The sequence below is a fragment of the Lichenostomus cassidix genome, chromosome 5 (genome assembly GCF_008360975.1).
Source record: "Lichenostomus cassidix isolate B80296 chromosome 5, HeHo_3.0, whole genome shotgun sequence".
In the NCBI taxonomy this organism is placed as follows: Eukaryota; Metazoa; Chordata; class Aves; order Passeriformes; family Meliphagidae; genus Lichenostomus; species Lichenostomus cassidix.
The window spans coordinates 16,236,289-16,250,002 of NC_139486.1; the positions used below are offsets into that span (position 1 = coordinate 16,236,289).

General features: G+C 34.9%; 1 protein-coding gene across 1 annotated transcript in view; it reads left to right on the forward strand.

The window, feature by feature from the left end:
* RPS6KA5 (ribosomal protein S6 kinase A5) overlaps positions 1–10,359 on the forward strand; it is a 69,017-nt gene extending 58,658 nt beyond the window's left edge. Inside the window, exons 13-17 of the mRNA XM_085061559.1 lie at positions 1,195–1,365; positions 4,797–4,988; positions 5,586–5,745; positions 6,737–6,900; positions 7,852–10,359. Coding sequence (XP_084917685.1) covers positions 1,195–1,365; positions 4,797–4,988; positions 5,586–5,745; positions 6,737–6,900; positions 7,852–8,091 — 927 coding nt within the window. The 3' untranslated portion in view covers positions 8,092–10,359. The remainder of the gene's footprint in view (positions 1–1,194; positions 1,366–4,796; positions 4,989–5,585; positions 5,746–6,736; positions 6,901–7,851) is intronic.
* Positions 10,360–13,714: the final 3,355 nt, after the last annotated feature.

A 13,714-nucleotide genomic window follows, 5' to 3' on the forward strand; every position in this document is an offset into this window, starting at 1 on the left:
ATGAAAATTTTCTAGTTTTGACCTTCCTGCAGTTTGTCTTGAAAGGAAGTTCCAGTTTTTAACTTGCTTTGATATTAGTCTGTTCAAATTCTATATTAGTATTTCAACCATATACTATTGGGTTGCAGTCTCTTGGTGAGCCAGAGGTTTTCTAGTGAAAAAAAGTCTCTTTATCCTTTCCAACTTTTCTGTCAGCTATTCCCAAGACATAAAGAAAATCTGCAGGAGAGGATATCATCCAAGCACTACTAGACACCTTGCTTGTTCTAAGAAGTGTTACTGCTTTCTGTTGGCATAGTTCTGCTTCTGTTCTTTGCTATCTCAAGCCTGTGCACCTTCTGACTATTGCTTTGAATTCCATTTTTTGGCCTCTTCCCAGAAGTTTTTTGCTCTGCTTGCAAATACTACTTTTGTTACTGTCATTCAGGGTAGGGAAGGGCTAGAAGCCATGGCATGCCTACCTCCATTGCCTTTCAAGAATGCTGACTTCACTTCCCTGTTCTGAGTAGTCTGCTGTTTGTTTAATGGCAAGACATTTGAATTGCAGTTGACTGTGTGCCAATGTTGTCTTACAATCAAGGAAGTCTCTGCTGATTGTGTTGAAAAGAGCAACCTTCTAAAAACAGATTGCTTTTTTAATTAAAAAGAATGCTCTTTAATGTTTGGGAAAATGTCTATTTTAATTCTAATGATGAAGTAGCTGTGGCTACTACTCTGTAGGGGATAAAATCACAAGTTCTAGATAATCCTTGATTTCAGAGGTTAAGTTTCAGGGTGCTTTTAAAGGTTTTCATAATACTAAGTGGTTAACTCCTTATGCTTATTAGTAGATACATATCCTTATATCAAAACAGGTTTAAGCAGCAAAAGTTTAGCTTTTTCCAGCTTCACATTTTAGTCTAAGTAAAGATATTTAGTCTCCCTACAAATTTATCCATTGAGTTGTTGGCGTTGCATTTTTGTTAATAAATACGGATGCACATTGGGAAAACATTATCATTCTTCAGTCTCAACAAGATTGATGGGAAAAATGCAGTCTGAGATTTGGTGCTTTTATTTGGCCTTCCAAATTGCTACAAGCAGCAGTGCTATTTCTTCAAACATTGAAAACCTGTCAGAAAAGCACCTAGCTCCTGAGCAAATGTTGGTTTGTAATGTTAAATTTCTAACATGCTGTATTTTTCTTTGTTTCAGCTTCACACATTCCTAGTAATGGAATTGCTGAAGGGAGGAGAATTGCTTGAACGTATTCAGAAAAAGAAACATTTCAGTGAGACTGAAGCCAGTCACATTATGCGCAGACTTGTTTCAGCAGTGAGCCATATGCACGATGTAGGAGTAGTTCATAGAGATCTGAAACCTGAGGTACAGTGACTTGCATGTATATGTTTAGACAATAAGTTATTAAATATCTGGAATGGGATATATCTCTGTTTCTCCAGCCTTTTTTTACAGAGTTTTATGCTTCTCTATTTTTAATAAAATGTTACCACTTTTACGTAGCAAATTCTGTAGGTATTTTTCCGTTCATAGGTAAAAGTAACTGTTAGGAAATATTTTTAGTTCTGTTAGCAATCCCCACTCTTAACTTGTTCAAAAACATTCTTTGCCTATTTGGGGATGTTTTTCACTAGTGTGTATTTATTGTGTGAAACAGTTCATAAGCAGAGTTAGGTTGCTTGGGTACTTTGCCTGTACATTTCCACCTTTTGTTTGATCTCAATTTCCTCAGTAGGGTTTCTTTTGGACTAACTGTGACATTCTTGTATTGTCATCTGTTCCAGTTAAGCACAGAATGAGCACTAATAGAGACGTGTGATTTGAGGTTCAGTAGTTTTCCAAAAGAAACAATTTATTAATATCTATTTTTCAATAACTGCTTTTCTGGTATATTTGTTGTGCAGCAACATCTTGCCTTCTAGACCATTCAGTTTACTGTTACAAAGTTGACCACTGGCTTTGTTATGCTTCCTGGAGCCAGTGTTTCCTTGGGTGCTTTTGCCAGCAATGGTTGGGATGTGTGTTTTCTTGAGTCTGAAAATAGTGTAGATTAGTGTTGATGCATCCAGTAAGGATGTTATATTGTAGGGTGACTAAAGCCATCATACCCCAGGAAATAGCTGTTCCTTTTATATCTGGAGTTAAAAAATAATCCACCATTCCTACCGATGTTTTATCTTTTTGTAGCATACTTTCTGTGATATGACAAACTTAGTATTATATAGTAATTCCAATTCAACAGGTGAAGAAGTCTGCTAGGTGTTGGGTAGTTGTTTTTGAAAACCAGTGCAAAATATGAGTTTGAAAGCATCTCTGTCCTGGGCTCCTATTGTAAGTAAACAGTTAAACAGTGGGGGGCTGTTTTGAAATTCTGATGTGTTGAGTTGAAAAAGTCATCAGAGAAAGTTCTTCCAAGAGTCACATCATCAAAGTAAGAAAACAGCTTTTGAAACAAGTAATTATTAAAAGGACAAAACCCAAACCCCCTTTCTCTCTTCTATTCATATGATCTCAGTCTTGCTACCACTTTGAATACAAAGGCACAGTAAAGCAGAGCTTCAGCTGCATGGTAAATTAGGTAGTCTTCAATTCTACATTATGTTCAAGAACAGAAGTTTGGGAAGTTCAAGTAATGAAGGGTTAGCAAACAACTTGCAGAATCCATTGCCTCCACAAAGCTGGACTTAACCTGCTTGTCTCCTTCCTGCTTGTTGTTTTGAAAGTTACTATTTTAGATTCTGACATGAACTTAGTATGGGATATGCAGCTTTCCCAATATAGATACGGTTTGTACACTTCTCTGTAAAAAGATATATAGGAAATTCTGTTGCTTTTCTAGGAATTCCAGTTAGACTTGTTTGATGTTCAACTTTGACATCTAATGTGCTACTGATAATTATTTTTTTTAAAGTATGGCTGGTTAAATGTAACTAAGCATAAATTTTAATTGAATGAACTGGAAGACTTCTGTTTAGCAGTAGTAATTAGTTCACATTTGCTGGTCTTAAAAACAGAGGAAAAGTACTGGGTAGAAAATAGAGAATTCATAGGAATAAAGAGCTTGTATAGCATATATGACCATATTTGGTGCCTCTCACTAGAGGATTTGAGGACTGTTTCTGTGATTGTTAATCTGTAAACTGGGTTCTAAAGGTATTACAACAAAACATAACAAGGAAGATAAAATATTGTTTATATATCCTTAAAATATATGTGGAATATAGCTGTAAATATTTGTTGTATGGGAGGGTTCTGAAATATGCTTTATTTGCCTAATCAACAGGGAAACCTGAGTCCAGTGTAGGATACTTGGACTGTACCTTTCTTTCCATGCATAACCAATTTAATTTTTATCTTAAGAAGGTTTTTTTAAACCAATGGTACTCATTCTTTATTTATTCGTAGACTATGTAACATCACCATAGCAAAAAAGACAATTATATTAATCACTTGTCCTTGTTATATGAATATTTTTGCTGAAATTAGGCTTCCTTCAGATCCACTTTGCACAACAATTAAAAACTGACTTCTCTGAATGTGCATTAAGCTGTAACAGCAGTACAGAAAGCAAAAAATACTAAAATACTGTTTTGTAGCAGCTATTTTCTTTTATCCATAATGAATGCTCTCAGGTTCTCCTTATTGATCTGCTGGCAGTCTAGCAATCATTTTTTATCCTTGTTGATGAGCTTGAAATTAATTACTTTGTGTGAGTCATTCACCTTTTGTATTACGAAGTTAGACAAGGCTATAGGATTTCTAATATTGAGACTTTTTCTTGCATTCATAGATTAAACAGTAAAGGCAATAGCAAAATTATGTTCTTCTCTCAGAAGCTGAAGGGAGGAGTAGAATTAACATATAATTCTTCTTGGCCTCAGATGGTTTTTCTGTGACTTAGCTTTACTCTTGTATCTTCCTTGACAAATATAAATACTCAGGGGGGAGAAAACCCAACAGATTGTCTTAAATTTTCCAAACTGGTAACAACTTGTCTGTCTTCAAATCCAAAGTGCCACATTCCAGTCTATAAACCTGGAATTCTCAGGGACTACTGCTCCAACATCTCTACCTTGGCGTAAGGAGTAGGCTTGAGGTTGGACTGTTGTGTGACTTTCAGTGCTTGAATGCTGTCGGTCCCACGTCTCTTCCATACAGTACATACCCGTACTGGCTTTGCCACTCGTGCCAGACAGCTCTCAGTGCAACCTCTGAGCTATTGGTGCACTTCCTAACACCACTTCATGCCAAGGTGCACCTTTTTACCACCATCCTTCACTTTCAAATTACTCTTGTGCATTATTGTCCTCATGGCAATAATGGGTTACCACTTGAGTACCAAAGGCTATTCAGTCACAAGACAAGACAAGCAGTGGGAGTCCCCCACACAAGAAAGCTGTCATTCATAACATGCCAAAATGAAGTGGAAACTTTAAAAAGTTTGCTTTTGTTTGAGGAAGATGGCAATTCTCCCATCTCCAGACATGTTGATGTCTTAAATTCTTTTTTTCTTGTTAGTGTTCTCTGAATTATTTTTTCCATTGTTCTTTGCTCTGTATCCATTTTCATTAGTAATCTCAGAACTGCCCTGACTTGCAGGTATGCAGGGGGAGGGTAAACATATCACAGTTCTTACAACCCAGAGGATAGGTATTTCTACTTCTCTCTTTTTTTCCCCAGTGTCTTGCAGTTCCCCTTTCCTCTAGACAATGGAAAATTATCTGTAGTAAATGTAGCAAAATAATTATAACCAGTTTTCTAACGAGTGCTGATACTGATTTGTCTTTGCTTTTCAGAATTTACTATTTACAGATGAAAGTGATAATTCAGAAATAAAAATAATTGATTTTGGCTTTGCTCGTTTAAAACCACCTGACAATCAGCCTCTTAAGACTCCATGTTTTACTCTTCATTATGCTGCCCCAGAGCTCTTGAATCACAATGGTTATGATGAATCTTGCGATCTTTGGAGTTTGGGGGTCATTTTGGTGAGTGATGGAAGTTTTTGAGTATAACTTTATTTCATGTATTTACTTTTTGTTAAAATGCAAAGGACTTGAGATGATTTCAGACATAAATTGGGTACATGCTGAATTCAAGGGAGGTGAAAATACTTCTGCACAAATAATAGCTTCCAAAGACAGATACTTTCCAGGGCTCTAAATTTTTGTTTGAGTAGGAAAAAAAATACAACATTTTTGGGAATGTAAAAATTACTTGATACAGGCAGGTTCTCAAAAAGATAAATACTTGTTTGGGGATTTTAAAGGCATCCATATAATCTTTCTACAGGTTCAATTCAGAAAAGGAATCAACCTGCATTTTGAGCTACAGAAAATTAGTTTCAATAGATATAAATGAGTTAGAAATGCAGTTTGTTCATAGCTTCCTGAAACAGATGAATTTTTTTGAATAAGAACTCTAGGGAAAGTCTTGCATGTTTTAAATTTTCTATAGCCTTGAAGTTGTGCTAGTCCAAATTTTATTGCATAGCATTGGTGATGCAAACCATAGCCCTCCATATTTAACAATAGTTTTCTGTAAATATACTGTGTTTCCTAATGCTGCATTTGTTCTTGTGACAGTACACAATGCTATCAGGACAGGTACCATTTCAGTCTCAAGACAGAAGTTTAACATGTACCAGTGCATTGGAAATTATGAAAAAAATTAAAAAGGGAGAATTTTCTTTTGAAGGAGAAGCTTGGAAAAATGTTTCTGAAGAGGCTAAAGAGCTAATTCGAGGTATGTATTTACAAGTATTTCATGTACATTTTATGTATATATTTCAAAAGATAAAATTTGGAAAACTACACAATATTTGGATACTGTAATCAGCACCAAAGTGTCTAACCTGACAGAGCAATAGCCACGTCTTGAGCTGTGTACTGACCCCTAATACAAACGATGGGTGGAGGTGGACACATCAGAATGCAGTACAGATTGCTTGTACAGCTAGCAGAGTTTTCTCGTGGTAAGATGCTGGCAAGATTAGTGGGGTTAGAAGGAGCTGAAGAGCTTTGGAAAAAGTGAACTTACTCTTATATTTAAAAGTGGAGCTTTTCTATTATGTTGGTTTTGCTTTTCTAAAAAACCAAAACAACTAATGAGAAAAATGTCTTAAAAGCTGAGCTTTTGCAGAAAATGAATTTATTACTATTTCTTTTCCATTGTCTTTTTTAATTTATGTACCAAGACTACTTGGTGTATGTCTGAGCTACTTCATTGACATTTGCTGTGCTTTGGTTCCCCTTAAGCTTTTGAGTATCTAATTATGTTTTCATCATGAGCTAGACACCTACCTTAATTCTACTTAGGTGGAGTTCTGAATTTCTGTAGAAGCAGCCTTGTAAGGAATATTTCTGCAAAAAATGTAGGGATTTCCAGGTTCAGACTTGACTGGATTGTGCAGGGAATCTGAGGCTTACTCTTTTGAACTTTATCCTAGACAGATAAGTGAAGAAATCATTTAGTACTTCTGAGTTCATGTGAAAAGAGATGTGAGTTATCAAACAGTTAAATACCAATTTTTTGCTTCTAAGATTCTTCTGGAGAGGGTGATAGCATAACATTGTGTGAACCTTATCTAGGATAAATATTGGCATACCTAGGATAAATGTTGACATAAGTAACTAATCAGAGCAGTGTGTGAGATTTTATGAAGAAATATTTGCATTTTTTACTGAATGAAGATAAATAGCTCACAGTTTTAAAGAACGTAATGTGTTTCTATTAGGACTTCTAACAGTGGATCCAAACAAAAGAATTAAAATGTCCAGCCTGAGATATAATGAGTGGCTTCAGGATGGCAGCCAGCTCTCATCCAACCCTCTAATGACGCCTGATAACTTAGGCTCTTCAGGAGCTGCAGTGCACACATATGTCAAAGCCACTTTCCATGTAAGTTCTGAGGAATTTTGTCATGTGCTATGTTTTGTAATTTGTCTGGATTTGTATATGTTTCCTCTTAACAACCATACATATCTGTCCTTATAATTCAGTGTATGCTTAGAGCTGGATTTTTTTTCCTCAATAACATTTCCTCATAACATCTCTGATGGAGTATATGAATGATGAAGCAAGAATAAATTTCTGGAAGATACTTATATTCATGAGGATTTGGGGACTGAGTGCTGTTCTTGAAACAGCTATTAAAAATATTTTGTTTCGTAGGGAAATCTGTTAAAAGGTCTTCAAAGTTATAAAAAAAAAGAGAAGAAACTTCATATTTAACTTAAGTAACTGACCTTTTTGTCTTTATGGTTAGTAACTTGAGGTAAAAATTCTGGAGTATATGTAGTTCATGTTTTTTATATCATGGATGCTTTTTTAATAGACTTGCTTGTATTCTATTGTATATTTACTAAAATAATTTGAACTGCAACTGTGTTATACAAATATAGTGTTGATTCACATGATACCTTACACAGAGAATAAACCAAAATTGAGCAGATTTGTGCTGAAATATTTGTTGGCACTTTTTATGAAGGAGAGAAAAAGAAAGTAATTGTTTTTTTGGAGAGGTCCTGATAATGCAACATAATTTGGGCTGAAAGAAAATCTGTAATTTAACAATGTACTCTCTGAAAGTTTTAAATAGGTCAAGTCTTAATAAAAAATACTTCTAAAGTAAAAAGAACAAGCAGAGGAAGATGCCAATTAATAATGTTATGTATTGGCTCTTACATACCTATAAGGGCTGGTAGAGCCATTGTTACAGCTACAATAGGAGTCAGTGAAGAAATTACATTTTATCTTGTGATATACCATAGACCATTCATAATAAGTGATAAGGCATAAAATGTGTTAAATCTCTTGAAAAGCTTGGAATTACCTTTTATTTTTAAACAGGCCTTTAACAAGTACAAAAGGGAAGGATTTTGTCTTCAGAATGTTGACAAGGCACCTCTTGCAAAAAGAAGGAAAATGAAAAAAACAAGTACAAGCACAGAGACACGTAGCAGCTCCAGTGAAAGTTCACATTCTTCTTCCTCTCATTCTCATGGTAAAACTACACCTACAAAGACATTGCAGCCCACAAACCCTACAGACAGCAATAACCCGGAAACCATCTTCCAGTTCTCTGACTGAAAAGCAGAGAATATCCTGAATTGAGGATTTAAGTGGTTATAGACTTGGCAGTGCCTGTATTGTCTTCTCCCACCCTTCCTCCCAGTGGCTTACAGGCTGCTACAGGAAAATGTCTGTTGCTTTAGAAATGTATTTTAGTCATACTTTTTTAGCTTTGTATTTCCATACATTTCTTTTTAGCATTGTTTGGTATCACTGGATATAGTATAATACTATTATACAACCAACATTGTATTCTCTGAGGGCTAAATTACTGGTGTGCAGTCAAGCTCAAGGTAAGGGGCTGTGCTGCTCATGGTACTGCTTGGAAGGAGATTGTTTCTCAGTGTCAGAATCTTCCTCCCAGTTTCTTCCCCTCTGTTTAAAGAAAGGAAAGCTCTGTAACATATATAGAACTTTTGAATCTTCTGCTTTTACCCAGCTCTGTGAAGAATGTTACAGAATTTGATTCTTCATGCATGTAAAGAATCATTGGTACAATGCACCAAAGCAGTATAGTACTTTAAAGCCTTTTAAAATTGTGGTTATATTCTATCCCATTTATTTGAATTTTAAGATCAAAATGAAGCATTATGGAACTCTTATTTTCTTTTAAAAAGTAACTCCACATATCTTGTTCTAAACAACTGAGAATAGAAGTCTTAGATTTTTTTATTTATTTATTTTTAAAGCACATCTAGGGTAAAAGATATCTGATGAGATGTCTAGTACTGTGATACAATAATTTTTATTTTTTTGAGGTTATTAACTTCTAAAAGATTTTACAGATTCTAAAATTTAATGCTATAAGAGAAAATTAAATTTCGTATTTGATGCTTTGGAAAATGATCACATGTTAAAAGACCTATTTCAAGATTTAATTATAATTTATATTTTCGTTTTATATTTACACAATAACTTTAAAATACTAAGATTTTTTTAAAGATGCGAAAACTCCAGTTTCAACATCTGTTATTATAGGGTCCATACGAAATGCATACCAAGTTATTTGAATTTTGCATTGTGCAAATACGGCAGTTTAATAGATACTGTAAAATATTAGAATATATGCTTTGTTTTTTGCACTTTATAACATCCAAGGGAGATGTTTTAGAATAAAGTGCACTCAGATCTCTCTTCCTACAAGGTGCTGGAGCACTGTTTTAATGGGCTGAATGACCTGAAATCCACCATATTTGGTGGTTGTGGTCATTGTGAAGGAGAATTCTGTATTTTGCAGGAGTGAATCCCTGTATATTACCCACTGTTTTCATTCCTTACTTTAAAATGCAAAGCTCTTTCTATCTTGCTTTTACATTGTATATAACAAATACTAGACCTGGGCACCTTGTGTAGTGTAGATGTTAACAACTTATGCACTGGGAATACTAAAGGGAAATTATATTGAACACTGTGCTTCACAACTTGTTCACTGTGGTGTTCTACAGTGAAGTATTTCCTACTGTGATAGTATAGTATGTACATAACTGTTTGGAATCATAAATGTGACTTACAGAAACATCAGCATAAACTTTTAAATCAGTATATTTTATAAATTTATGGAGAGCTCTTTTATAGCTTGTATTCTCAATGACTAGGGGTAACTTAAGTGCTAAAGATGACTCCAGTTCCGCAAACACTTACATGTTGTAAGTTTCCACTGAAGTCAGAGAGGCTCCTTGTCATATGCCTAAATTTGTGTGATGGAAGAATAACTGACTAGAGGATTTTGTTAACAGCTGTCTCTATCTTAAAGTAACCTTAATCCAAACCCTATGCAAAAACAAAAAAGGTTATAGAAATTGTTTATATCAGTGGTTTTATTTATAGAATTATATCAGATATCAGTATTGACAAATACAATACATCCATGTTTACAGGGATTGTGTGTATCAAAACAAGGCTTTGAAGCCCAACATGTTTGTTCTGTGTTTCTTTAATATTAATAATGGCATTCTGAGGTTTTGGAATTGCTCATGTGAAATAGTTTACTACTTTCTTGATGTGAATGTCAACAGTAATTGCAGCATTAATTTCAGGTTGATGTGAATATTGAGATTTGCACTGTTTATGTAGAAGTAGTATATTTAAAGATCAGTCTATGTGCTAATAACACAACCAATTTTAAGTGGCCGATGTTAAAGTATTGAAAAATAATTGTCAGTGTAATATATTCAGGTTTGCTTTCTGAATGCTCTCTTTGGAAGTAATCTCAATAGTGAACATGGCTCATTTGTAAAAGAATACTCTTCCTCTCCCCAATAAACTTGCTGTAAATAAAACAAACAATCCACCATTAATACTTATTATGCAAATGGTATAACTGAATTGGGAGACTGGAGAACGGGTTGCTTGTAAAGTTTGCAATTTGAGGAGTTCTTGGGATTTGTTGTCTTCAGGGTGAGGACAACAAAAAGCAATTTTGGTCTGATTTCATTTAATTATATTTAACTATTCAATATGAGATGGATTTGGAATATTGTGACCTAGCTAAAAAAAGTGTAAAAGTTAGGAACGCAGAGCAGTTTTTTCCCTGTTGGGAAATTTAAACTGTTTGACAGACTGATGAAACAAAAAGAATGTTTGCACAAGATACTAAATACTAGAGATAATGGCTGTATTGTCAATCTTTTTTTCTACACAGGTTTTGAGAGACCGTTGTGAGACTAAAGTTATTAGAATACATCACTTGTATCAAAGACAACTTTTGTAGCTGAATATTTTTGTGTCCTCTTTGTGCTTTCACAGTAGTTGTTTAAGAAAAATTTAAAACCAGGGTATTTCTTTTGGTCAGGGCTAAGTACATTTAGGTGTCACCTTGTATTTGCTTTGAACCAGTTACCCAGAGTAGCAGAAATGTTTATGACCTCTGATTGTCTGCTGCCTCCAGGTAATAGAGCTCTTGAGGAGGTGTATTTGACACTAAGTTGTCTGAATTTTTAGATTAGCATCTTTACATAACCATCTGCTGATACGCATTGATGCATTGAAACTGGAGTTGCAAACTAAGCAGCTCAAGAGTAAGTTTACTTCTTGTTCTGATGTCCTTGCAGGAGACTAGTTACTCTTGGCAAAACAGTATTTTAATCTGTGCCCAGCCTGCAACCCAAGGCCATATAAAGACCATGGGCCAGATTTTTAATATTCAGACCACTGTTTCAAATTTGAAGTGTACAAGTTAATCTTCATTATTACTATAAATACTTTATATTGCCTTGGTGAAGAGATGTTACACTGTAAATTATGTTTATACTTGGATTAAGTTTTCTTCACAGTGCTGCTATGCCTCAATCAACTTTAGTGTCTCATAATGATATCTGTCTGCTGTCAAAAATACAGTGCTGTCAGCAATGTTGTTGGCAGATTTGTGCGAAAAATCGAATTTCTTATCAGTAAAGATTTAAATTAGTGTGGGTTTTAATCTAATCTTCGAAGTACTTAATATCTGGTAAATCCATTTCTTTGTAATACTTTTAGAAACAGAAATATTAGTAATTAGGAGGTAATTCTGCTTAAGGATTTAGAGAAATACAAAGAAAAAGAGCAGGACTTACTGTTTCTCTGGCTTAGTGAAATTTCTATACATAAGGAAAAGAATCAGTGCATTTTGCATATGTATTTACTGCTGTGAAAAAAAGCCTATTAAATACTTCATTAAACAGTTGAGGGGGAGGTAACATGTAAATCCAGTATTGCATCAGAATGGATTGAGGCTTCAAATTGGCTCTGCTGATGGACATATTTTCTCAGTTCTTTCCCATGGCTACTTTTCTGAACAAGATGATGATTCCTATGTAGTTGTATCCTCTTTCAGTCATCTGAGAAGAGAATAATTCTCAGCAGAAAATGTGTTCATTGGTTGTAATGAAGTGTTGCACAAGCATCTTAGATTTTGTGCATGTGTTCTGTGCATGCATGTAGGTATTTGCTGTATTGCATGTCCAGATCTCAAATATGCCTTGATTAAGAGAACTTGTATTTTAAAAATAGGTTCTGGACTCACACAGGTTTGGAGGACCAGGTAAGGGGGCTGCCACAGAAGAGGAAGAAGTTTATAGGAAGTCAGAGGTGAGAGGCTTCTGGGAAGATGTTTTCAGGGGTAACTTCTCCCCTGGCTATCTCCATGTGCATGTATTATTCACTGACAATGAATTGCAAGCTTTCTTGCTAGTTGTCCAACATAAACATATTTCCTACCTCTGCAAGTCTCTGAGTGTGTCCACACATTATGTGTAGCTTTATGACATTTAGTTCATAATGTTGAAAGTATTTTTTATTTTCAAGTATCATTTCAGGTGTTTTTACTAAGTTGGTGGTCTTTATTTTTTCCCCCATAAGTGACAGTCTTTCAAAATCCAGTTGCTACATGGCAAAACATGACACTGCCTTTCTTCAGTTGAGATCGTTGACTGAATATTCTGGATTGAGAGAACAGAAAAGAACATGGCTGTTTCAGCTGTATAGAGATAAAAGTGCTGTGAGAAAACACTTCTCAGTTTGGATCTTTGACCCACAATTCCCTAAAAGTATAAGAAATGCAGAGCTCTTCACTAGCTCTCGCCTGCCATCACATGTTTTTATATGTCACCTATTAAATAGATACTGAATGTTCAGAACACCTGTGTAGAAAAAGAAAATGCAGACTGATTCCTATAGTCTGCATTAGAACATAAAGTGATGCTTTCAATTACGTAGGCCAGCTGAAGGTCCCTTGTTCGTTGTGCCCAGAAACTGCAAAATGGAAAAATGCAAGAGACCTGCAATAATGTAAATTTTAAGGAAACATGTTTTGACAGCCTTCATGTTCTGTGTTGTAAAAATGGAATACAGCAACTGTCTGGGAAACAGAAGTGTTTAGGTAGAGATGTTATGGGCTGGTCTGACTAATACTTTATTCAGTGGTAGGAAGGAATCCTTCCTATTCACATGTAAAATTACTTTTAAAAATTGGCAACCAATCTGAGTGTATTTACAAGATTAATGCATAAGTCTGCTAACTTCCTTTGAAATGCCAATAATAAAAAGGAAAGAAAAACAGAACTCTTCTTTAATTGCTTCAGGAACTGCCAACAAACCTAACAGATGAAAGTGCAAACTGATTGCAAACTTGTTACACTTTTCTTAATACAAAGATTTTTGTCAACAAATCCAGCATCAAATCTTACAGTTGGTGTCTCATTTATGTTCATCCAATTTTTCTTGATTGTTTTTTCATTTTGTTAAATACGTAGTTGTCTTAGTGTGATTGTGACCAAGGATGTTTTTATAAGTAGGAGAAAAATCTAAGTGTTTACGATTAGGCTTTGTGAATAACAAAAGAAGTCTGTTTGGAAGGGTAACCATTCCAAAATATGCATATTACTGACATTTGCTCATAAAACTGTGTCTAACCAAGTACATTTTATCTAAGTTATGGGTGTGATTTTGTGTGACATTCAGCTATGCTAAAAAAGCTTTCAAGTGTAAAGTCTGGAGTTCAGCAAAGTGAGAAGAAAGGAGGAAATTGCATTTGAAGATGATGGTGCAAAGAGGGGACAATGTTTGAAATTTGTAAGTTACTAGAGGCGACTAGTTATGGAGGTGTCATGGTATTGTCTGCAGAAGCTTACTCATTACTAACTACAAATGCCTTTTTTCCTTTAAA